This window comes from Mercenaria mercenaria, chromosome 15 (genome assembly GCF_021730395.1).
Source record: "Mercenaria mercenaria strain notata chromosome 15, MADL_Memer_1, whole genome shotgun sequence".
NCBI lineage: Eukaryota > Metazoa > Mollusca > Bivalvia > Venerida > Veneridae > Mercenaria > Mercenaria mercenaria.
In genome coordinates this window covers 59,855,732-59,881,585 of record NC_069375.1, presented here as the reverse complement: position 1 = coordinate 59,881,585, position 25,854 = coordinate 59,855,732, and the positions used below count along the sequence as shown (strand labels likewise).

Below are 25,854 nucleotides of genomic sequence, written 5' to 3'. Positions count from 1 at the left end.
GTTAAATGTATAAACGTGGTTATATCGTGACAAAAATTGGTATTTATGGTAACACTTTACACGCAGTCTTAAAATTGACGAGTTCACCCGATACACTTATACAGGACGAACACATTATTGGATTACCTTAAACTGGTATGTTTAAATTCTGTTTAACTTTTGTATACTGTGTGTGATAAACAATAGTTAAATTTAGCTAATACGTACACAAGGATAATAGTTTTTTTTCTTCATAGCATTCAATAACAATAAAGTTTTATCAGTAAAAACATGTATAAGTACCGTACAGTATTGTTGGCTTGATAGTGCAGTAGGTTGAGTGGATAGACATGTAAACATTTTGTAATGACAGCTTTGATGGTTCGAAACATGCATCCGTCATTTTTTTTTATTTTGCATTTAATTTAAATTCTTTGTGAAATTTTGTTTTTCTTTGTTTTCTAATATATTCACGAAAGTCTCAGAAACAGTAGATCATATTAAAGATGAAGCGTACTTAAACACGATTCCATGTTAACAGTGACATATATAAATTAGTGAATAAGTTAGTACTGGATGAACAAACTTGTGTTGTTTTCGTTGAATCGTACTGAAAACAAAGGAATAGAATACAGTTTTCAGAATACTTTCTTACGGGTCCGGGAATCAAACTCCCGACGAAGACGGATACCAATACCGCTCGGCCAACGAAGAATTACTATTAGTAGTATTAACGTTATGTATTAACTTAAATTTACGCTATTGTTCTATTTGTTTACATTTCAAAGCTCCTTATTACTGTGCCATACCTATAAATTTTGCCTGTTTGAAAATAAAATCATTTATGTAAACATACCGATCAATCGACTGTAGTGGAAACAGAATGTAAACATAAGGTATCATCCCTATTTTCTATTTATACAAATGTCACGAATGATGACTAATAGAAATATATGTACACACGATAAACCGGTATGAAAACGGACAATGGATTGTGACGAAAAAGAGGAAGTTGTTCTTAAACAATTATACTTGAACGGATTTATTATGGTTTTCGCATTGTTGAGTCCGTTCTTTCATTGTCCTTGTAAATAGCTGTGGCATTGTGACCGCCTTGTATCCATTGTGGCCGTCTACAGTCGTCATTTATTGTCCTGTTTGCATTGAAGAGATCATATTGTCGCAACATTGAAAGTAGACACTGTCTAAATGTTTGCCGAAATAAATTTTCGGACTAAATCAAGCGCACCCGCTTAGCTAAATATGGGAAGCGCAAATCTACGGATTTCAGGGTTGTGAGTTTGGTCTCTGGCCGGAGCGTAATTTCTCCGCGACGATTTGATAAAAGACATTTAGTTTGAACTGGTAGAACATCCAGGAACACTGGTTTGGTTAACTGCTCGACGCCAGATAGTTGAAATATTGTTGAAAAACGGCGTAAAACCCAAAACAAACGAAACAAGATACTAAATTGGTTTAAAAAATGTCACAAATTCAGTTCCTACGGAAATATTCATATCTTATTACATACTCTTTTCTATTCCCCGTTAAGTTACCCTGATACCGGAAACGTCAATATTTTTTCCATACACTGACGCCTGAATTTCGTATTGGGCGCGTGACGTAATTCAGTGTGTGTTGTTGCACTATATTTTTATTAATCCCCCGCCGTGGCGGAGGGATTATAGGAATGGTCTGCGTCCGTCCTTCCGTCCGTCCTTCCGTCCTTCCGTCCGTCCTTCCGCCCTTCCGTCTTTCCGTCCTTCCGTCCGTAACAAAATCGTGTCCGGTCCATATCTCCTAAACCCCTTGAAGGATTTTCATGAAACTTGGGTCAAATGATCACCTCATCAAGACGATGTGCAGAACCCATGAGTCAGCCTTGTCGGTTCAAGGTCAAGGTCACAACTCAAGGTCAAAGGTTTGAGCCTGCCATTTTGTGTCCGCTCTATATCTCCTAAACCCCTTGAAGGAATTTTATAAAACTTGGGTCAAATGATCACCTCATCAAGACGATGTGCAGAACCTATGAGTCAGCCATGCCGGCTCAAGGTCAAGGTCACAACTCAAGGTCAAAGGTTTGAGCCTTCCATTTTGTGTCCGCTCTATATCTCTTAAACCCCTTGAAGGAATTTTATAAAAGTTGGGTCAAATGATCACCTCATCAAGACGATGTGCAGAACCCATGAGTCAGTCATGCCGGCTCAAGGTCAAGGACACAATTTAGGGTCAAAGGTTTGAACCTTCCATTTTGTGTCCGCTCTATATCTCCTAAACCCCTCGAAGGATTTTCATCAAACTTGGGTCAAATGATCACCCCATCAAGGCAATGTGCAGAACTTATGAGTCAGCCATGTCAGCTCAAGGTCAAGGTCACAGCTGAAGGTCAAAGGTTTGAGCCTTCCATTTCGTGTCCGCTCTAAATCTCCTAAACCCCTTGAAGGAATTTTATAAAACTTGGGTCAAATGATTACCTCATCAGAACGATGTGCAGAAATTATGAGTCAACCATGCCAGCTCAAGGTCAAGGTCACAACTAAGGGTCGAAGGTTTGAGCCTTCCATTTGGTGTCCACTCTGTATCTCCTTAACCCCTTGAAGGATTTTCATCAAACTTGGGTCAAATGATCACCTCATCAAGAACTCATGAGTCAGCCATGTCAACTCAAGGTCAAGGTCACAACTGAAGGTCAAAGGTTTCAGCTCTGTATCTCCTAAACCCCTTGAAGGATTTTCATGAAACTTTGGTCAAATGATCACCTCATCAAAACGTTGTGCAGAATTCATGAGTCAGCCATGTCAGTTCAAGGTCAAGGTCACAGCTAAAATCAGAGGTTTTACCCTTTCACTATCCATAGCAGTGGCGGGGGATTTAGCTGTCTTTCAGACTGCCTTGTTTAGTTCAGTATTGTTAATCCTATTCAAGCTTTTGAAAAAAATCATGATATTTACTAACATTATATTTATACGTGTAAATCCGTATGTAATAAAAAGGTTATTATCTTTGCATGGGGAAATATGCACTCGTTCTTCAGCGGAAGAATATTGCGTTCCTAAAGTCGCGCAATATTTCCGCTGAAGAACTCGTGCATATTTCCCGATACAAAGCTAATAACCTATAATATATTCTTGATGCATTTTACTAGATCTAAATGTAAGCAGGTATTATTGTCTCTACAAAATCTGGATCCTAGTAGTTCATGTATTAGGTGAAAATCCAGAAAAAAACACTTGTTATTACTCAAAATAGTCATGTATTAGGTGAAAATCCAGAAAAAGCACTTATTATTACTCAAAGTCACATCTACATGACACCTGAACAGAGTTTTTATACAATTTAATATGACTTAGAAACCAGATCATTGAGGGACATAACCTTGGTCACTAAGTTAAATCATAGAAGAGACATGTAAACACCGCGGTTGCAAAATAGCGCAAAAAACCTTATAAAAAGAGTGCTTGAAAGTAGCTCTATCGCCTTCACGATACAACCTATCATACTTAACCCAGGAGGCATATCTAGCAAAGGTTGTATTATTATAATTATAAATAAAACGATGCGTTTGAGATATCCGATCTACAAATAAGTTGTAACTTCTGTATAACAATGCTTATTGAAATATATCAGATGCCTGGTTAGCTCACATAATTTTGATATCATTTGAAAGTGTAAAAATATAAATTACCTGGTGTGGTATATTTTTTATTTACCTCATACTTTTCAATAATATTTCAACATAAATCCAGTTTTTACAGTGTAAGCATTATTATTTCTGAACAGGAAACATGATTCTAGTAATTTACACGTTTTATCTAAGGCGATCCTGTTTATTAATTTTTGCTCAGCGGACACAACTCCAAATGATACAAAAAAAAAAAAACTTTGGATCACCAGGCATCGAAATTTTACCTACTTGTAGATCGGACACCTTAAGATCGGTCATGTTTATTAAACAGTGCAATAATACAATGTTTGTGTGCTAAAATATCGTCACATATCCTCGTTATTAAACGATGTTGGTAAACCCTTGAAACGTTTTTCTTTACATGTACCTTCACAAGACATTTTCAGCCGTCCAGAGAGCTGTATTTCAGGAACGACGTTAAGCCTTTAATCAACAATATATTTGTTTTTAGATAAAACCTATTAGAAATAGTTGATATTGAAAGATAAAAATAGACATATAAATTCGGAAGTGTTCAAATCAGTTTACATAGAATCAGCGAATATGACGTTCAAGATATCGTTTCACTTGCATGACCATAGCAAAACTATTGCTCAGCCCTATCAGTTTTCTGGGCTTTGATTAACTTTGACTTCAAATCTTATTTCAGATGATCTATTATCCTGTTTGAGCTAAAAACTTACATAAACATATTTTAAGTTTCCTGTAGAAAATGTGGCATTTAGAGTAATTACGAAATGTTTACGATTAGACCAAATGACTTAAGTTTTGACTAGGTATGACCAATTACTGAAAAATTGTCTGAGGTTTTGTTAAGACTTACATAAGGCCCAGGTCTCATGTAAATTAAATAGAATTGTGCTGATCCAACTTCAAATTTTTATATCAAGGCACACTCTGTCTGGATTTCATATAAGTAAAAAACGAAAACGAAGCCCGCGGTGTTAAAACAGAGTTAGCCCTTCCATAGCCTAGTGCTAGAGCAGCGTCCGCTTCGAGTGTCATACCAAAGACTTGAATAATAGTACATGTAGCTGCCTTGTTTGGTGCCCAACATTAAAAAGGAAACTAGCTTCTCTTCTCAAATACGCTCGTAGCAAAGGATTCCATCAAGAATGAGGTGTCGAGGGTGATGCATATATGTTGTAGAACATACTTCTAAATCGACCTAAAATAAATTAAGTATAAACTAAAAAAGCGTTATAATATGATTTATGAAATCATTTATGACCCTACACGACATGTTTTCGAAATTCACCTAGATTTGAAAACGACAGTCTTTTGAGACAGTTTCATGAAGAGCAAAGTGAAAAGTTGATGTCTTTTATCTTTAAGCCTCAGTGATGCTTAAGATCCCAGGTGACGGAGTTTCAAACTTGATCTACATGGTATAAAGCAAAATAATCTGATCAGATTAATGTAAATCTTGTAGAAAACGTTTCCTCTCATGAGTTCAAAAGTCTTTTATTATATATATATTTTTGCAGCAAAATATTTCTTGATTCTATATGGCATAGTTTAGAACTTAGATCTCATTAAGAAAAATATGCGTAGTCTTGCGTTATTCAATGTTTTTATGAACTGACGCAGAGGCCGGGTTTTCTTATGCAGATGACAAAGCTATAAACTTCATGTTCTTGACTTCATAAACATACATTCTCACATTTTTCACTTAGAACATTTAACTATTTTTACAATTTACTTTACCCTTGTTGCATCACGTTTGATGCCAAATGATCTGGTATCGATTTCTACTGAGATTTTCTTGAAAAAAAAATTCTGATTAGATCTCCTTAAGAATGGGCCAAAATTGTATCCTGTAGTGCCAACAAGCAGACGGACATAGGGGGATCCTGGGCGAGCTAAAACTGTATACAATACTCTGTCATAAGATCCATATTTTTTGTCGTTAACCCATTACATCTGGTAACGCTTGTACAAGTACATCTCTTATGTGTATTTGTAATTAGTTTATGTACAGATTTTGACAAAAATGTATTTGCCAGTTCTCATCGATGGATGTTAAATGTTCCTATGGCATAAAATGAGATATAAATAATTATATTGATGTATATGGAATTAATGACTGTCCTCATTTAAGAATGTTACATAAAGCGGTAGCAGACAGAGTATTCATTCATTAACAGTAACACGAAAAAAAATAAATGTATCCATCGGTGATTTAATATTTACGTTAAAGCTCTCGTGGCAACTTCCGGCCATACCACTTTTATGTCTAAGGAGCTTGCTAGGAGTGTTATCTTATGTAGCCTTTCAATACAGTCGTATCAGTCAAATGTGTTCATCATTTTATTTGATGAATTTGATAAATGACATAGTGATGTACATGTAGTTTTTTTTTTATCTTGATAGGGGACCTTTGTCAAGACCCTGAGGTTTAAACAATAACCAACATACATTGCATTTAGTAAAAATAATTGTGATACTAAACAACGTGGATATTTGTGAATAGATGATTAAATTCATAAGATCACAGGTGCATAATATATTGTAAATTGTTTTTGTTCTGTTAAGAAAATGGCGAAGACGATATTCGATCCTGCCATTGGTGAGCTGTACAAAATAAAAGAACTGTGCGCCGAAAAGGGAGTTGATGCTGACGTACAGAAGAGACTGAGTGATGCTATAAGTCTAGCGGAGGTAGGCTTGAGTTTTAATCATTTGCATCTCATTAACATATAAAAAGCTTTTTACTACAAATGATAGGAGGTATCATTGAAAACAAGAACTAGTAATATTTAAGTGACAATATATCTAGTCAGTATTGTGAGTATTGAGGCTTCGTTTGTTTAGAGTTCAAATGATACCTTGTTATAAATTAAAACTGTTACAAAATATTCATTGTCATTGATGGCACATGAGACCATTGATATGATCCAATGTCCGAGGGACACGACATTGATCAATGTTACTTTAAAACCGAAATGGCAGAATAATATCAACCATGACTGACAAAATTTATTTTCATTTGAATTGTACAAAAAAACTGTTTCCTAAATAGTTAAAGTTATGTACAATTTAGTTCCTGTTAACTATCTTGTATCGCTCGATTTAATTCCATAATTTTTGCAGTTAACACTTGAACCAGCAAAGGTAAAAAATATCGGTATAAGCCTCTTAGCCACAAAGAATAGATAAGGTCATTATAGTTTTATGTTTTAGGTGGGGAAAGAAATCAGTGGGATGAAAATTCAATTTAAATCACCTTTTAAACAATATATCATAGAGTCTAAATAGAAGCTTTGGAACGACTAGAGAGACCGGTACTAACACAGACGTGGAGAAAAAAATGATAATGAATAGTAAGGAAATATTTTCCTGCATAGATACCAAAATGCTACATATGGATATTTCTATCTTGCGTATCACGTTTTAATTAATAAAAATGTTTCAGGCGCGGGATACTTACTGTGCAAGTGTAAGTTCAGAACCAAGCGAAGCTTTAGCAACACTACAGAGAGAGACTCTAGAGTACCCTTTCGATCAAGCGTATCAAGACGGTAAGACAAAATGGAAACTATCTCCGAGGATGATGTCTGGGCACTTTGAAGGTTAGTATTAACATTGACGGGAGTTAGTTGAGAACCACTGACAGATAAAAATACAAAGTTATATAATCATTTTAATTTAAACCAGACCTCGTTAAATTCAAAAGAATAATAATATTTTATGGTTTTACTAACTAAAACAAGACAACTGACCGAGGATGCGAACGTTCGCCTGTGCGTTATAGAAAATAGAAAAATGTTCGGGTGTAATCATACTTTTTATCTTATGATGATGTAGAATAAATGAAAACTCAAAGCTGTTTTAAGAAAAATAGACTCATAGCATAACCAAGAAATACCAACATGCAAGAGATATAGCTCTTGTCCAACATACTCATCCAATGACGATGACAAAGAGCGGAACGTTTCAAAGGTAATAGTTAAGGAAAGTGGACCCCAACAAAACAATACCAAGACATTCAACTATTTTTCCAATTCAAATTAAAAAAAAAAATGCCATACTTCTGCTACAAATCATATGCTATAGCTCTTGTTCTATCAACACACCTAATAACAATGTTAGTTTCAAGCTATAGTTAACATAGTTTTGGAGAATATGTGAATTTAAACAAAACAAAAATCTTAATCGATTCTTTGGCTGACACCGATGCAGACGGTCAAGACACATCTGTCAATGCCTCTTAGGCTTCTTTCAAAAATCAGGCCGGCTAAAACTACATTTGCTTGGTGATCAGTGTTGCTTATATAAAAGATACGCAAGACTGACACACGTTACTGAATGCAATATTATAAGATATTTCTTTTCGCAGGCAAATTCTTGCAAAGCATAGTTAGTATGTCAAAAGCAAAACGAGTTTTGGAAATCGGTATGTTTACTGGGTATTCCGCTCTGGCATGTGCGGAGGTCCTTCCCGAAGACGGTACTGTGACTGCACTGGAATTTGATCCATTCCTAGAGGAGGTGGCTAAAGGATTTTTTGCCAATTCCCCGTGCGGAAAGAAAATTTCTATTCGAATAGGTAAATTTCATTAAATAAAAGAAATATTTTTGACAAACACTCTTCAGACTAGTTATATTCAAAAGGATATTTACATTTCCAGACCATGATTAAACAGATTTCTACCTAAAACTTACTTTGATATTTATAAGAGTTAATCGTGTCATGTAACGTTTCATAAGTTCGTATATTACTTCGTCTCTTGGAAAGGCGTTGAACTTATACGCTTGACGGAATTGAAAAGTAGGCCAATGGTGATATCATGTCATAGACAGTGCCATTTTCAAAGACTATTATTATCTTTCATATTCTATACCAACAACGTAAACTACCACCCTATTTCGTAAGTAATAAGCGAGTCATTTGTGCTTAAAAGACAGAAATATCCCGTATGAGTTTTATTTTCGGTAAACCTGTGATTAATCTTTTAGTCTTCATTCAACCGGTACAACAAAATGTCTTCAATATGTTAAATGCCGAGAAAAATGTGATGTAAAAACTTAATAAACTTCAACAATGGATTGCTTATATCGAGTTTGGTGTAAACACCATAAACATACATCCTTTCCATGGTACACTGCAGCAGTAAAAATGCTTGTAGGAAATGTTAAACATTTATTGTTTCACGACCATTTCATAACTTTAAAACAATATTTGATGGCGCTGGAATATTTTCTTATTTTAGGTGACGCAAAGGAGACCTTGCTAAAGCTAGCAGAGGAGAAGGCTCAGTATGATATCGTCTTTATTGACGCTAATAAGGATGGTTACGTAAACTATTTCAAGGTAATTCAAGTATGATTTATAACTTATTCACACATTTAAAATACTTTAAACATGTTTATACATCAAAGTGGTTCAGTATGTTCTTTCACTGATTTGAAGCCAATAATGTGTTTTTGATATACATTGACGTTCGAAGCATGTTTTTAAAGAATAACATTTTCATAATGGTATTCAGTATTCGTCATTATTTCAACGTATTTTCTTAACATTTCATACATAAGTTTATTAACTAAAACAGATAGAAAAAAAAATTGATTTATACTTTTACAATGAGAACAGACAGTGATTGAGAAAGATCTTCTCGCCAAAGGAGGAACAGTGATTTTAGACAATGCACTGATGTATGGCGGCGCCTATAATACGAAATCAACCAATGAAAATGCACTTGCAATCAGAAAATGTAATGAATATGTGAAGTCAAGAGATGATATGTTTCAGGTAAGTGAGATCTAGGTAAAATGATTAAAGCTATACTTTTGTAATAAAGATTTGATATAGAAATTTACAATGTGCGACTCAATATCAAATACATGTACAAGAAATAGTTTTCGAGTGGCTGATCAACGTGCATGTTTTCTTTAACTAACAATGGATATTTTGCGTGTAGATTCATAATGTACTATTTTCAGTCTTAAATAAACGCAATATTTTCCATATTTTACTACAGGTTCTTGTACCTATCAGAGACGGCGCATTGATTGTGAGACGTAAAGAAGATGTCTACATATAGAAACAGACAAGGTATTAGCTGTAAACGTAGCGTGGTTAACTGTAAGAACAGTTGAACAAATTGATGGGACTGGCAATAATTTATATTTTGTGTTTTGATAAGCATTTATTGATATATTGCTCTGCAAAAAGAAAATAAATTATAATTTAACAAAGTTATAGATAGTTTTTTCTTTATAGTTAGTAGAATCTGTGGATTCGTTTCATCACTATGAAAGAAGTGTCACAAACTCTTGATATCCGTTATTGAAGGCTGAGAGTGATATATCCCCAAAATGTACTACAAATAGACCTGTTTGTGTCAATTACGCCGAAATACCCTTTCATTTTGGTTTTACTTTGCATTCCATTCAACACTGGAAATTTTGCAACTACAAAAATTTATAGCATTGCCATTGCCTTTTCTTGACAATATAGCGCTGTATGGTGTATCTGCAGGATACGGGTAAAAGTTAAATTGTTTTGCCAACATAATTTTGACATAATTTAGATAACTTGGCTTCTGATATACAATTTTCTTTTCAACGAAAAACAAGGCTAGCATTATGGTGAAATTATTATTCTAATCCATTTCACAGATTCCTAAATTCGTACAATAAATATACATAGTAAGATTTTAGCGAGATGTGTATCCATAGATAAATGCGGCTCATAGAAAGTTCGTATCATTGTTAATAGATTCTTTTTATAACTTCTGTTACAGTTACAATCTCATCTATTGCTTTTAATATTTAAAAGTGCCTGTTACAAAGCCGAAAGTACGTTGCATTTCTTGCACAATAGATTAAAAACGTATAGCTTAATATAGTATTGCATTTGATTGATTCTGTTCATGAAATGTAATGCAACCACTCTACACTTTGTCGCATCGGCTTAAGCGGAATTATGATATACCAAACTTGAATGTACTTCATATTCCAAAACAGAACAGTTCATTGACAAGCACTTTGTTTAAGGAACAATTGTCCTAGACTTGTCCCTAACATTTAGCTCTTGAAAGGTTCTTGAATAGAAACTGTAAGATTGTTGAAGACATTCTTTGAAATTTCTCAAAATGTAATTGAATTGTTCTCGCATACATCAAGACTGGTTCTAGTACAGCTCTTGTACAGTATTCAAGAAGAATGTTAGAACATTTCTAAAAGGGTTCTTATCGTTTTCGCATAGGCAGTCACATTGCACTTTAATACAGCAGTTATGACAGTTAATAAAATATGTTGGAAAAATTTCGAAACATTGAAAACGATCAAGCAAAATTATAGCAGACTCGGTTTGAGTCTGTTCATGAGAGGCAATGACACCTGTAACACCTCTCATGTCCACTAGCACTGGCTTAAGCAGAATTTTATAACCCATAAACATTTAATGGACTCCATAAAATTGAAGGACCAGATGATATAACTGCATCTTTTCCAAGGACGTGGATGCTGTATATAGAGACCAGACTACACTTTAAGACTTTGTTTGGACCGTTTATAAAATATGTACGTGGAATTACATTGCCCCTGCATTAAATGGAATCCATGATCCCAAAGGAACGGAAAATATGACAACAGTGGAATCAAGTAAAATACATTTTACAGATACCACACACCACTTGAAGGATGCTGTTGTGATAGAAAATACAATCCCCTTCAACGAAAGGAAAAGGAACAGATAAATTAAATCATTCATTTCACGCAATTTTTTGAAATACGATCACAACAGCTTGAATTGAAATTATATTTAAACTACTAAGATAAAATGATTAAACATGTAGCTTGATGGTAAAACTGAATTAATTCTCTGTTTTAAAGTATACTTTAAATCAGTGAAAATGGTTAAAGATTATTGCAACAGCGGTTTATCATTGTATCTCGTTTTATATACCGTAATTGTAGATTGTCATTGTAAAAGCACGCTAAGCAATGAATATGCTGATTGAATAAAAACAAGAATGAAAAAGTCCCTAGAATGCCTTTGTGAAATATACACGCTCCCTTTTACGTGTTATAATCCTTAGAAAACATGTAATACCTGTCAGAGAATTAAATTCGATCCGAAATTCTGACATAATAATCAGCACGATTCGTTTACATTTTTCCATATCGATGATAAAGAAACAATTTGAAGAACATCACAAACACTACAATCTATACACTTGTAGTACAAACAAATGTTATCCATTCTGTATCCATTGAAACGGAAACATCTTTAAAAAATTAGATAAAACTAACATTGTCTTTTTTACGTTTAGATATCACGTATGCTCGTTCGTGCTACTGTGAGCTTTGCCATTATTGGTCTGGAGTACTGAAGTGGACATAAAATCCTATAACTTCTGTATACTTATAATAATTTATAATGTAAACTTGCTTCTCGCGCATTTTAGGTATGGAAGATACTAACTGTATATTCCTTCATTCACACAATCGGTCTAACGTTCGTTGCATTCACGAGATTCAGTTAACTTTAGAGTGACACATATAGTTCCCTGGTCCAAATTAGTTTTAAGACGGAAAGGCCACTGCTGATTCGTTAGACAAGATAGCAAAGACTGAGTATATATGCAAACAATGAACTATTGCGTAGGTGAAGTATAATTCGATAGCGTAAATAATACCATTCGGGTGCGCAAATAAAGCTGTCTCGGAACTAATCTTATTTGGTAAGTGGAGATGAATGCGCACGGTTGATTCCTTGCCGGTATAGGTCTGTTATATTGTGGGATTGACAGATTCGTTTAAATTCTCCAAACCTGTGAGCATTTAAAAATATACAAATACATTTGTTCACAAGACGTATTACATCATATATGTCCTTTTGATACACTGATTTACGCACATAATGTCCTATATTTGGCTCGTATCAACTTGGCCATGAATACCATCATGTCATTGTCCATCAATGTCAGCATTTCGATGCAATTTGATACGATATCCTACTTTGGCGTATGATTATTAAGAAAAACAAAAGTTTCGTTTATTAATTATAACATACCTGAACTTGGTATAGCTGTTTGGGTACGTTTCCTTAACATCTCTCCTCATTTATCTTTTTAAGTTTCTCCGCACTATTCTGCGTTATATATGTTTATATTCGCCTTTCTCTTTACTCTGTCCTATGTCACTAAGGCGAAGAACCCGTGGTGACCTACATGTACGAATACTCTTTCAATGCCTTTGGTTTTACAGAATAAGTTTCAACTGCGATATGCGTGAAGTATATATTCTAATAACCAGCCTGTCCTACTGATGAACCTGTAAAATGCCTTCAAGAAATGCTTAAAATGCATGTCTTTGTAATTATCTAGCCCCTCCACTAACTGATGTTCAAATAAGAACGGACCTTCACTACATTATACTTTATCTCTTAGCTAGATCTGATATTACTTGCGATCTTTGCCATTTTTAGACAAACACATAATGTTTCATTTGAACGGCTAACATATAACGTCTTTTCTTTACCTTTGATTGTCTTTGTTGCCGAAACTCGGATCGACAAGACCTTAAAAATGAATAACAGCCGTCCCATCTGATAAACGCTTAGATCTGAAGTTAACAATAAACGATTTAACTTTGACATAAAACTCAATTAGTGTGGTAAAGTTATTTTCTCACTGTCCCTACCATTTTGTTAATTTCTATTCAACCCTAATTATCTGTCAGAAACCAATTACAGTGACGTCATAGAAAAAAAGACGGCATAAAGTGTGAAGTTCAATCTAAACTTGGTTGATTCTTGTAACAACTACTGCTGCGATAAAGATATAATAATGATAACACTTTATACATAAGATAATACCGACATATTCTTAAACACTGTGATGTTGACGAGTTCATCCGACACACGTATATAACACGAGCACATTATTGGACTACCTTTAACTGGTATGTTTAAATTCTGTTTATTTTTTTATACCGTACTTGGATAAATAATTGTTAAATTTAACTGATATGTATACAAGGATATCTTACTTGAAATTCACACCATTCTTAAGACCTTAAAAAATGAATAATAGCCGTCCCATCTGATAAACGCTTAGATCTGAATAAACGATTTAACTTTAACATAAAACTCAAATGGTGTGGTAAAGTTATTTTCCCACTGTCCCTACCATTTTGTTAATTTCTATTCAACCCTAATTATCTGTCAGAAACCAATTACAGTGACGTCATAGAAAAAAAGACGGCATAAAGTGTGAAGTTCAATCTAAACTTGGTTGATTCTTGTAACAACTACTGCTGTCTGATAATCAGTTTTATATGAATATGATGAAATAGAAACTTGAATGCAAAATCCATAGCGTATAAGCTTAAGTAGTTAAAAGGTATTAACATGGTTATATCGCGATAAAGATATAAAAATGATAACACTTAATACATAAGATAATACCGACATATTCTTAAACATTGTGATGTTGACGAGTTCATCCGACACACGTATATAACACGAGCACATTATTGGACTACCTTAAACTGGTATGTTTAAATTCTGTTTATTTTTTATACCGTACTTGGATAAATAATTGTTAAATTTAGCTGATATGTATACAAGGATATCTTACTTGAAATTCACACCATTCTTTAACAATAAATGGTGTATCAGCAAATAATACAAAGAATGTTTGAAATGAGGTCATTTATGTATGTAGACCGATCGAATCAGGCTGGTAGAATCAGAATAGTAAACATTTCTGAATTAATAAAGAGTAACGCCCTTATTTTCTATTTTATATTAATGTCATGAATGATGACTGATCGATGTGACAAAAATGAGGAATTCTCAAAGCTGTTTTTTAACAATTATACTTGAACGATTTTTTACACTTTTTTTTTTTTGCATTGAGCGCATTTTTCATCCATTGTTCTTGAAAATCACCGTCGCCTTATATCGGTTGTGGTCGCCTACAATCGTCAATAATTGCTCTGTCTGAACTGAATTGCTCATATTTTCGCCCCAGTGTCAGAGTAATACTGTATGAATAATTGCCGAAATAAAATTTCGGACGAATTTGATACTAAATCAAGTGCACCAGCTTAGCTCATTATGAAGGGCGTTAATCTACGGAATGCAGGGTCTTGTGTTCGATCTCTTGATGGAGCGTAATATCTCTGCGACGATTTGTTAAAATATATTCAGTCTGAAATCATTCGTCTTCCACCTCTGATCCATAGGGAAAGTTGCTTGTGCTGGTAGAGAATCTAGAAACACTTGTTACGTTAATTGCTCGACGCTAGACAGTTGAAATATTGCTGAAAAATGGCGTAAAACCCAAAACAAACGAAACAAGACATTAAATTTTCTTGCGTGATAAAAATAGGGTACTGAGTCAACTCCTACGGAAATATTATTATATCCTTGATGCTTTTTTACTATATCGAAATGTTACCATGCCTGTTTTATCGTCTCGATAAAATCTGGATCTCTAGTTTCACATGTATTAGGTAAACATGGTAAAAATATAGAAAAGTACTTATTAATATGATAAATACCCTATATCAAATCTACAAGAAACCTGATCAGAGTCTTTATACAAGTTAACATAATTTAGAAACCGGACCATCCTAGGGCATAACCTTGGTCACTAGGTAAAGACACGTAGACACCACGAGTGCAACATTATCTGATTGATTTACTTGAGTCCTGGATTTTCATGAGTCGTCCATTAGGGTAAAAACTAAGCCTGTCACTTGATCAAAATTATATAAAACCTTGTATACACTCTAGATGCTATAATTATATTTTTGACATGCACTATATGAAGATTAGTCACAATTTCTGTTCTTATCAACTCGCGCTTAAGGTCAAAAACTGGATTATCTTTGATGAGTCAAATTAGATTAATAGGTATATTAGAGAAGAAAACTAGTCTAATCTGTTCAAAATGATAAAACAAAATGGGCTTGTTTTTAACCCCGGATGAACTTACATTTCGCAATAACAAATAGTTTGATTAGGTTTCTATAAATTTAGGTGAGAAAGACAATACTGTCATTATTCATGTTCATAATGTTTTCTTATTATAAGCTGTATTTTTTTGGCAGAGTATCCTCTTCAATGCTAACATAATCTTATACAGACTTTCAAATTTCAAGTCATTCCTTTCTGCAAAAAGCCTGATAAAATGAGTCCTTAAAAGTACTTCTATCTCCTTCACCAATCAACTCTTTTTGCATTTTGCTTAATTACTTTTATACTTAACCCAGCAGACATATATCTAGCAAAGTTTACATCATATATAAATCGACGCGTTTTTTTCCTAAGTATTGATCCGGCACTACGGAATATTCCGTATATTTCCGTAAATAATTTACTAAATAGTTCTTTTTAGAGTGATATAACTAGTCTTCATTGATATACTCTCGCATGTACAGGTAGCTATGTGCACAAAGCGTTTAGCTCCCAATACCAAGGCTGTGGGTTCGAGTCCTACGTTTGACCATATCTTGTTTTCCCAATCTTATATGCAAACTTACCATTATTTGATCAAACGCATCGTGATATTTATGGTTCATACATTAAAAATCATAATTTTAATTTACCTGCTGTAAAGTTGTAAAAAGTGGAATTAAAAGTATCGTGGATAAAAAGACAAACTACTTGACACCAGCGTTTCAGGCATTAAATACTACAAGATAAAACAATCAAAATTCATGAAATATGATAATTAAAATAATGTAAAAAACATGTATCGATAACAATGCATTACATTAACAATAACGATATAAGGTATTTTTCTAAACCATTACCACTACGCCACTACGCCACTGTGTAATTGGTTATGTTACCTTACTAATACAGATATTTCCAGGATACAAATATTGCATAGATCAACGGAAACACCAGAAGATATTGGCGAAGATTAATGAGTGCCAGGTCAATACTTAAGGACAGTATAATTGGAAATATTAATTAAACATGGCAGTGTGCCTAATTAAACCTATGGGCTAAAAATAACAAATCCCAACAGAAGGCTTGCAATTAAAGTGAAACTACTCTTATTCTTTGTGACCGAATTTCTGTACCATTATCCGTTGACACTAGGTATCATCAGAAGGCAGTAAACAGTTTTCAGAGCATCTCGGACTGTACTCGCGTACCTGACTTTGAAAACACCACAACAAGTGTGTAACCACACACCTGAAATATATGTATATTGCAATACTAAAATAACTGTATATTTGATATTACAAATCGTCTGCTATACATGTCTAACATCTAGCTTTCTGTTGACAAGACTGGTGAATTTTGTGTTCTTCCGGTCGCGAAATATGACGACGAGAAAAGTTTAATTTGCCAATTCTCAAACCGTTGCAGAACATTTCCTGCAAATGTTCTCATTAACTGCCACACTATTTCATGCTCCGGTAACACTGTAAAATCTGAAAATAAGCTCAAACATATGTGCCATACGTACCGTTTTTCCACTATTCCACTTTTTCTGAGGTCCCTGCTACTTTGAGCTAGCTCAACGAAGGCATGTATTTGCATCTGCAAGTCACTACGACATCATTTCAAGATCAAGTAATTTTCTGTCAATGACTGAAACTTAATTCTCGCCAATGAAACTTCAGTTCTAGCAATCATTATTATTTTTAAGTATAGATGTACTTTAAACCGTGAATTGCCTCTTATTTGTAAAATTGACCCTGCCCTGTCCAATTTAAAATTAACTGCTGAAAACTGTTTACTGCCTCCTTAACGTGCATGGGTAATCCATTTAGCCGAGAAAAGATCACCAATGCGAGGTAGGAAAACCAAACTGGAATCAGATTATAGCACTCTCTTTTTTTCATTAGGAAATCGATTCTACCGATATTCGTCGCAAAGCGACAAAAATTGGGATCGACCCCTCAATGGTAACATGCGATATACCAAAATGAGATAAATACTATCAAATTAAAAGATGTGTACTTCCAGCACGTGCACTGAGCGTCTGACCTCGGATTTCTTTTTAAGAATACGCTTTCTCCTTGTTCCAATTAAGCGTCTACATAACTTGTCCCAACGGCAACGTCTTGCACATCAAAACAAATATGGATATATGGTACATAATTATACACGTAGTGTGCAATTGAAAATAAAAGTACCAAGTGAGCACAGTTCATAAATATACATCATCGGAGGATGCGCCTATACCTGTAATACAATACAATATGCGCAATGTTGTTTTTCTCATGCGCACGAGAAAAGATGTCGAACAATCGAGAAAAGATGTCTAGCGATAGAGAAAAGATGGCGAGCGCTCGAGATCAGATGGCGTGCGCAAGAGATAAGATGTCGAACCTTGAGATAAGATGTTGTGTGCTCGAGATAAGATGTCTTGCACGCGACATCTTTTATTTAAAAAAAAATTGCATGTCCTAAACATACCAACGTTTTCAACCGGTAGTATCCAAAAATTATTACCGAAAGTCATATATCTTAGGAGTCCTTTGTAACAGTAAACACAACATATGTATATAACAACGAAAAACTGTTATCAAAAGTAAATATGTATGACAGTGTATTTTGAAATATACATGTTAGTCAAGATTTTTTAAAATTTCAATAAATTTAAATTTTCCCGAGTGATATCTTTTTTTTCTTAATCTTTTCTGAAACAGAGATATGTCACAAAATGAACAGAATAATAGAAAAACATTATTTATACATATATTGACAAAAATCGGATATAGAATTTCGAAACTGTCTGCATTTTTAAGGATTTGTTCAAAATAAAGAAAAAAGTTTCTCAGTCCAGTTTATAGAAACGTAAAAAGAAGATAAAACATTTGTTTACAATGTGCAGGCTATAAACATAAATAAAAATAACGAAATAAATGCAAATTCTATTTTTTTCTTACTTTTGATCCTGCACAGTGAATGTACTGATGATTTGTCAGCACATTGAGAATATCCTGACAATATCAGTGACGTCACAGATCCTCACCTTATCGGTGAAGTCACAGATCCTCGGCTTTTTCGGTGACGTCATAGATTCTTAATATTAAACCCTGAAACAATTTTCTTTAAGTGTACCTTCACAAGACAGTTTTCAGCTGTCCAGAGAGCAGTATTTCAGGAACGACGTTAAGCCTTAAACCAATATTAATTTTACTTAGATAAAGACTTTCAGACATGCTTGAAAATGAAAGAAAATAAAATAGACATAATATGAAATAAGCCAAAGCCTCAAAGCGAGCTCAAAGAAATCGGATTTAGCTAAAAATATATGCATCATTTATTTGTCACAAAGAAACTATTCACTACTCAAAAGAATTCGCGAGAACCTATTCACTTGAAAAAAGTCTACATTTAGTGTCTCCATTCCTGTTACAGTGAATATCATACGTTGCAAAATTTATGGGAAGCCGGTGTCACGGTGACGTCATTACCGCGTCCCTGTGGCTTTCTGCTTATTAATGACTTGTTTTTCCCATTTTCTGGCCGATGCTTGATCTTCTAAATGAAAATAATATTTTTTTTTCAAACAACTGGAAATCTTTCTTGCATTATTGTTAAGTGATGAATAATTTTTAGCAATTGAATGAAGTTCTGTATTCACTGCGGAAAGAAGTATTTCCTGTGAGCACCTGTCCTCTAGAGTGCGCTTTGTAAGACCTTCCGACGAAACTTTTCAAATCCATCACCAAGTGTGAAAGTATACTTGCGTTACCGTAAAGCTCGATTCTTCGGGCTTGCTCTTCAAGCTCGCTATAAATTCGCTAGTATTCAAGTCAGTTAGCATAGAACCAACAAACAAAACGTTTAAAATACCGTTATACTAGCATTACCATGGCAAAATAATTTCTCAGTCCTAACAGTTTTCCGGACTTTGACTACGAATCTTATTTCAGATGATCCGTTATTATTTTTATGTTTGAACTAAAACTTATACAAACATAATTTAATTACATGTAGAAAATGTGGCATGTAGAGTGTTTTACGAAATGTTAATGATTTAACCAAATGACCTAAGTTTTGACTAGGTATGGCCCATTATTGAAAAATTGTCTGAGAATTGATTACATGTAAGACTTACATAAAGCCCATGTCTCATGTAAATCAAATAGAAATGAAACTTCTCATATGATAACTACAATTTGACACAGTGACATGATAGTAAGTGAATACTGCTGATCAAACTCCAACATTGTCATATCAAGGCACACTTTGTCTAGATTTCATATAAACAAATACAAAAATGAAGCCCTCTGGTGTTAAAACAACGTTAATTGCCTCGATAGCCTAGAGGTAGAGCGTCCGTGGGTTAGATCCCATGCTGCGTCATACCAAAGGCGTGAAATAATATGGTACCAGTAGCTCCCTTGCTTGGCGCTCATCATTAAAAAGAATAAGAACATTTGAAGATGCTAGATGTATTTAAGTTGGTTTATGTATAGACGCTTGATGCTAGATGTATTTTTAGTTAGTTTATGTACAGACACTTGATGCTAGATGTACTTTTAGTTAGTTTATTTACAGACGCTTGATGCTAGATGTATTTGTAGCTAGTTTATGTACAGATACTTGATGATAGATGTATTTGTAGTAAGTTTATGCACAGACACTTGATGCTAGATGTATCTGTATTTAGTTTTTGTACTGACACTTGATGATAGATGTATTTGTTGTTGGTTTATGTACAGACATTTGATGATAGATGTATTTGTAGTTAGTTTTTGTACGGACACTTGATGATAGATGTATCTGTATTTAGTTTTTGTACTGACACTTGATGATAGATGTATTTGTAGTTAGTTTATGTACAGATGCCATAGTGATGTACATGTAGTTTTATCTTGATAGGGGAATTTTCCTAAGTCCCTGCGGATTACACAACCATCAGTTAAAAACTTACCAACATACAGTTCATTTATTAAAAAAAATTGTAATACTAAGCAACGTGAATATTTGTAAAAAATCTGATTTAATTCATGGGATGATAGGTGCATAATATATTGTTGGTTTTTTAGAAGGAAAATGGCTAAAGCGATATTTGATCCTGCCATTGGTGAGCTGTACAAAATAAAAGAAATGTGCGCCGAAAAGGGAGTTGATGCTGACATACAGAAGAGATTGAGTGATGCTATAACTCTAGCGGAGGTAGGATTGAATTTTAATAATTTGCATCTCATTTGTTTTATAACCTTGAAAAAAAGGTTGTCTTATTTATTTATTTTGCATGATAGGACGATGTAAATCGAACATATAAAGTCTTTTTTACTGCAAAAGATAGGAGATATCCTTGAGGGAATGACGTAGTAATATTACATGACAAAGATATCTAGTGATTTTGTTGTGGATTCGTTTGTTTAGAGTTCAAATGATGCGTTGTTATATATAAAACTGTTAAAAATTATTCATTGCCTTTGGTGGCACATGAGACAAATTATATGATCCAAATTCCAAGGGACACGACATTGAACATTTTGACTTCAAACTCTGAATTGGCAGAACAATATTAATCGAGACTGACAAAATTTATTTCCTTTTTAAATTGTACAAAAAAGAACAACCTGTTTTCGAAGTATTAAAAGTTATGCACAATATGATTACTGTTGACTATCTAGTGTCGATCGATTATATTCCATACTCAGTGTACATTTGAACACGCAAAGGTAAAAGACAGTAAATCAAAGTGGTAGTCACAAAGGATAAATAATGTCATTTTAGTTTTATGTCTTAGGTGGGAAAAGAAATCAATGGAATAGGAATTTAATTTACATCACCTTTTAAACAAAATATCTTACAGTCTTAATAGTAGCTTTGGAACGACTAGAGAGACCGGTACTTACCCAGACTTGACGAAGAAATTTCTGTGAATAGTAAGGCATTTTGTTCCTGCACAGATACCGAAATGCTTCATATGGATACTTTTTATATTGCATATCACATTCTAGTTAATAAAAAATGTTTCAGGCGCGGGATGCTTACTGTGAAAATGTAAGTTCAGAACCAAGCGAAGCTTTAGCAACACTACAGAGAGAGACTCTAGATTACCCATTCGATCAAGCATATAAAGACGGGAAGACAAAGTGGAAACTAAATCCGAGGATGATGTCTGGGCACTTTGAAGGTGTGTATAAACATTGACGGGAGTTAGTTGAGAACCACTGTCAAATAAAAGTACAAAGTTACGTTTGTATTTTATGGTTTTACTAACTATAACAAGAGAACCGCCGCCCGAGGATGCAAACGTTCGCCTCTACGTAAAAGAAGATTTACGGGAGTTACCCCTTTTTATCTGATGATGATGAAAAATAAATGAAAGCTCAATGCTACTTTCAAGAAAAATAGACATAAAGCATAACCAAGAAATATCAATTTTCTATACATTTCCATAAGTCTAACAAAATGCATGCAAGAGGTATAGCTCTCGTCCAACATACTCGTCCAATGACAATGAACAAGTGCGAAACGATTCAAATTTAAAGTAATATTTAAGGAAAGTGGACCTCAACAGAACATTAACCCAGACATTCAACAATTTTTCCAATTTGAAATTTAAAAAGTGCCATACTTCTGCCGAAATTCATAAGTTACAGCTGTTGGCATATTAACTCACCTAATAACGATAAATAGGTTGTGTAGTTTCAAGCTATAGTTCTCATAGTTTTGGAGAATAAGTAAATCTAAACAAAACAAAAAGCTTAATCGATTCTGAAGCTGACGATGAAGAGACGACGAAGCCTCTTGGGCTTCTTTCAAAAATTAGGCCTGCTAAAACTACATTTGCTTAGTGACGTTGCTTATATAAAAGATACGTAAGACTGGCACACGTTAGTTAATAACAATACTATAATAAATTTCTTTCCGCAGGCAAATTCTTGCAATGCATAGTAAGTATGTCAAAAGCAAAACGAGTTTTGGAAATCGGTATGTTTACTGGATATTCTGCTCTGGCATGCGCGGAGGCCCTTCCCGAAGACGGCACTGTGACTGCTCTGGAATTTGATCCATTCCTAGAGGAGGTGGCTAAAGGATTATTTGCCAAATCCCCGTGCGGAAAGAAAATTTCTATTCGAATAGGTAAACTTAATTAAATAAAAGATTGTTTTTTTTATTTTTACAAACAGTTGTCAGACTAGTTACTTTCATAACGATATATACATTTTAAGACGAACAATGATGAGACAGACTTTTACCTAAAACTTACTTTGAAATTTGAAGTGACGTTTCATATGTTTCATATATTACTTTATTTGATGGAAAGGCCTTCAACTTTTTCGATTGGCGGAACTGAAACGAAGGGCAATGGTGACACTATGTCACTGACAACGACATTTTCAATACAGAGTGGTGCGTCATATTCTATACCGACAACGCAAATTCCATGCTATTTCGAAAGTAATATGCTGGCCATTTATGCTCAAGGACAGAAAAGATCCCATTTGAGTTTTGGCAGAAAACCTGTGCTTAATATTTAAGTGTCATTTAACCAGTACAGGAAAATGTGTTCAGTTTGTTTAATGCGCAGAAAAAAATATTGGGTTGCTAAAACTAATTAAACTTTAACAATGGAATGCTTATATCGGGTTTAGTTTAAACACCGTAAATATACACCCTTTCTATGGTACCTGGCGGCAGTAAGAATGCTTGTCGAAAATGGTAAGCTTTAAATGTTTCAAGACCATTGTACAACTTTAAGACAGTACTGGATTACGCTGGAATAATTTATTTTAGGTGACGCTAAAGATACCTTACTAAAGCTAGCGGAGGAAAAGGCTCAGTATGATGTTGTCTTTATTGACGCTAATAAGACTGGCTATCTTAACTATTTCAAGGTAATTCAAGTATGATTTATAACTGATCCGCACAGTTAAACCACTTTAAACATGTATTTATTGAAATGGTTCAGTGTGTTCATACACTGATTTGATGCCAATAATGTGTTTTCTGATATTCATTGGCGTGCGAAACTTGTTTTGAAATAACAAAGTTTTCATAATGATATTCAGTAATCGGCAATATATCTACTTATTTTTGTAACATTTCACACCTAACTTTATCTTCAACTGAACAGATTAAAAAAATTGATTTATACATTTACAATGAGAACAGACAGTGATTGAGAAAGATCTTCTCGCCAAGGGAGGAACAGTGATTTTTGATAATGCACTGATGCATGGCGGCGCCTATGATATGAAATCAACTAGTGAACTTGCACTTGCAATAAGAAAATGTAATGAATATGTGAAGTCAAGAGAGGATATGTTTCAGGTAAGTGAGATAAAGGTAAAATGATTTAAGCTATTTTTTTTGTAATATAAATTTGGCGTAGAAATCTTACGTGTGCTTACCATCGTACTTAATGTCAAAATACCTGTGAAAAAAAAAGTTTTCGAGCGGCTGATCAATTTGCAATATGCAAGCCTTCTTTAACTAACAATCTTTATTTTGCGTGTAGGTTCATGATAAACTATTTTTAGTCTAAAATAAACGCACTGTTTTCCATATTTTTCTACAGGTTCTTGTCCCTATCAGAGACGGTGCGTTGATTGTGAGACGTAAAGAAGATGTCTACTTATAGAAACATACAATACATTAGTTGCAAACACAGTATGATTAACTGCTAGAACAGTTGAACAAGTATATGGACATTGCAATACATTATATTTTGTGTTAAAACAAGCAATATGAAAAGCCGAAGGGCGTAGTATTTCTTGCATAATAGTTAAAAAGTACAGCTTAACACAGTATTGAGTTAATATGATATGGGCTAATAACACACTTTTATACATAAGGAATGACTTTGAATGGTAAAGAAAAGTAACCAGTCGAAAAGTGTCATTATTTTATTCATCAGAACACGCTAGGTGTGGTATTTTAACTTTGATAATGAATATTCAAATATGAATTTTGTAGGAATGTCAGTTCATTAAACAAAAGCACCAGTAAAAAATGTTATTTACAAACTTTAAAGGTTGTTGCATCGGCTTAAGCGGAATTATGATATAACAAGCTTGAATGTACTTTATGAACCAAAACAGAACAGTTCAGGAACTTTATGTGAGGAACAATTGTCCTGCACTTGTTCCTAAAATATAGTCTGATTTTGCAAAAGTTTTGTTGGTTTGTTTGTTTGTTTGTTTTGGGTTTAACGCCGTTTTTCAACAGTAATTTCAGTCATGTAACGGCGGGCAGTTAACCTAACCAGTGTTCCTGGATTCTGTACCAGTACAAACCTGTCTCCGCAATAACTGCCAACTTCCCCACATGAATCAGAGGTGGGGACTATGATTTCAACACAATGTTCGTTTATCAATAGTCACGGAGAACATACGCCCCGCCCGAGGATCGAACTCACGACCCCGCGATCCGTAGACCAACGCTCTTACCTACTGAGCTAAGCGGGCGGGTTGCAAAAGTTTTGTTGCCTTGAACAAAGAATATCTGCTTATCTAAGAAAAAATGCAATTCTAGGGTCTTTTCACTTGTATTCGGCATGCTCACATCAATTTCAAATCAATTAAGGACCATGCATCATGCAATGACATTTTTCAATAGCATAGAAACTTGCATATATCCAGGCTTTGTCTTGGTAATATGTGCATTACACGAAGTAGGAATAGTTCTGTGTTGCCTGAAGGCAAATTTTGATCTGTCCCACACTTTGATGGTACTGTTTGAATGCTTTCCAATGAATAAAGGGTGAGTTTGATCGGTGTCATCCCAAGCCTCTACATGTGTTACTGATTTGAAGTGCATATCAGCCAGTTTGCTTCTATTCTAAATTGCGGCCTTGAATGAATGTAAAATAGGTATAACTTATCATGGTCGGTATGCACGTATATATTTGAACTTGTTTACGCCTGATCGGCAACAAAGCGATATAATTCATTGCCGCTAGAACAAGTACGCAAACTTAACTTTTACTTTTTAGGAACAAAGACATTTAACTCCGTTTGTAAGCACCAGGTCCCTTCTTTATACATGTTTGTTGCTCCTGTGTTGTCAATGCAAAATAACAATGATTGTTTGTATTGTGTCAAATTGTAACCAAATTCGTTTATCTTTCATATTGCTTGACACTGTAAACATGTTTGTCAAATGATATGAAAGATGAAAATATCACTTTTCCTGTTTTTTTTCTTGTTTTGGGTAATAATGGCAAAAACAAAAACGAAAAATCCTCTGTTGCTGTAAAATACTTTTGGTTTTAATACTCTCTCGTAATCTG

General features: G+C 34.2%; 2 protein-coding genes across 4 annotated transcripts; both read left to right on the top strand.

Annotated features, from left to right (window-relative positions):
* On the top strand, nt 1-9,866 carry LOC123524498 (O-methyltransferase MdmC-like). Of its 2 annotated transcripts, none has more exons than XM_053525356.1 (7): nt 1-135; nt 6,200-6,325; nt 7,080-7,236; nt 8,004-8,213; nt 8,878-8,978; nt 9,258-9,416; nt 9,646-9,866. In XM_053525356.1, exons 2-7 carry the CDS (start codon nt 6,203-6,205, stop codon nt 9,706-9,708), a joined length of 813 nt encoding a protein of 270 aa, XP_053381331.1. In that variant the 5' UTR covers nt 1-135; nt 6,200-6,202; the 3' UTR covers nt 9,709-9,866. The 2 variants fall into 2 exon arrangements, with proteins under 2 accessions (XP_053381331.1, XP_053381330.1); XM_053525355.1 differs by lacking the exon at nt 1-135 and adding an exon at nt 4,993-5,052.
* A 3,623-nt stretch (nt 9,867-13,489) lies between these two features.
* Nucleotides 13,490-24,738, top strand: LOC123555920 (O-methyltransferase MdmC-like). 2 transcript variants are annotated; one of them, XM_053525354.1, is made up of 7 exons: nt 13,490-13,576; nt 20,648-20,777; nt 21,594-21,750; nt 22,494-22,703; nt 23,358-23,458; nt 23,736-23,894; nt 24,142-24,738. In XM_053525354.1, exons 2-7 carry the CDS (start codon nt 20,655-20,657, stop codon nt 24,202-24,204), a joined length of 813 nt encoding a protein of 270 aa, XP_053381329.1. In that variant the 5' UTR covers nt 13,490-13,576; nt 20,648-20,654; the 3' UTR covers nt 24,205-24,738. The 2 variants fall into 2 exon arrangements, with proteins under 2 accessions (XP_053381329.1, XP_053381328.1); XM_053525353.1 differs by lacking the exon at nt 13,490-13,576 and adding an exon at nt 14,014-14,167.
* Nucleotides 24,739-25,854: the final 1,116 nt, after the last annotated feature.

Excerpts from the sequence above, each read along its gene's own strand:
- LOC123524498 (XM_053525355.1), top strand. The coding sequence starts at position 5,008 with ATGCTTAAGATCCCAGGTGACGGAGTTTCAAACTTGATCTACATG. Across the intron at positions 6,326-7,079 it reads ATGCTATAAGTCTAGCGGAG|GCGCGGGATACTTACTGTGC; the intron begins GTAGGCTTGAGT and ends AAAATGTTTCAG. Across the intron at positions 7,237-8,003 it reads GATGTCTGGGCACTTTGAAG|GCAAATTCTTGCAAAGCATA; the intron begins GTTAGTATTAAC and ends TTCTTTTCGCAG.
- LOC123555920 (XM_053525354.1), top strand. The coding sequence starts at position 20,655 with ATGGCTAAAGCGATATTTGATCCTGCCATTGGTGAGCTGTACAAAATA. Across the intron at positions 22,704-23,357 it reads GAAAATTTCTATTCGAATAG|GTGACGCTAAAGATACCTTA; the intron begins GTAAACTTAATT and ends AATTTATTTTAG. Across the intron at positions 23,459-23,735 it reads GCTATCTTAACTATTTCAAG|ACAGTGATTGAGAAAGATCT; the intron begins GTAATTCAAGTA and ends CAATGAGAACAG.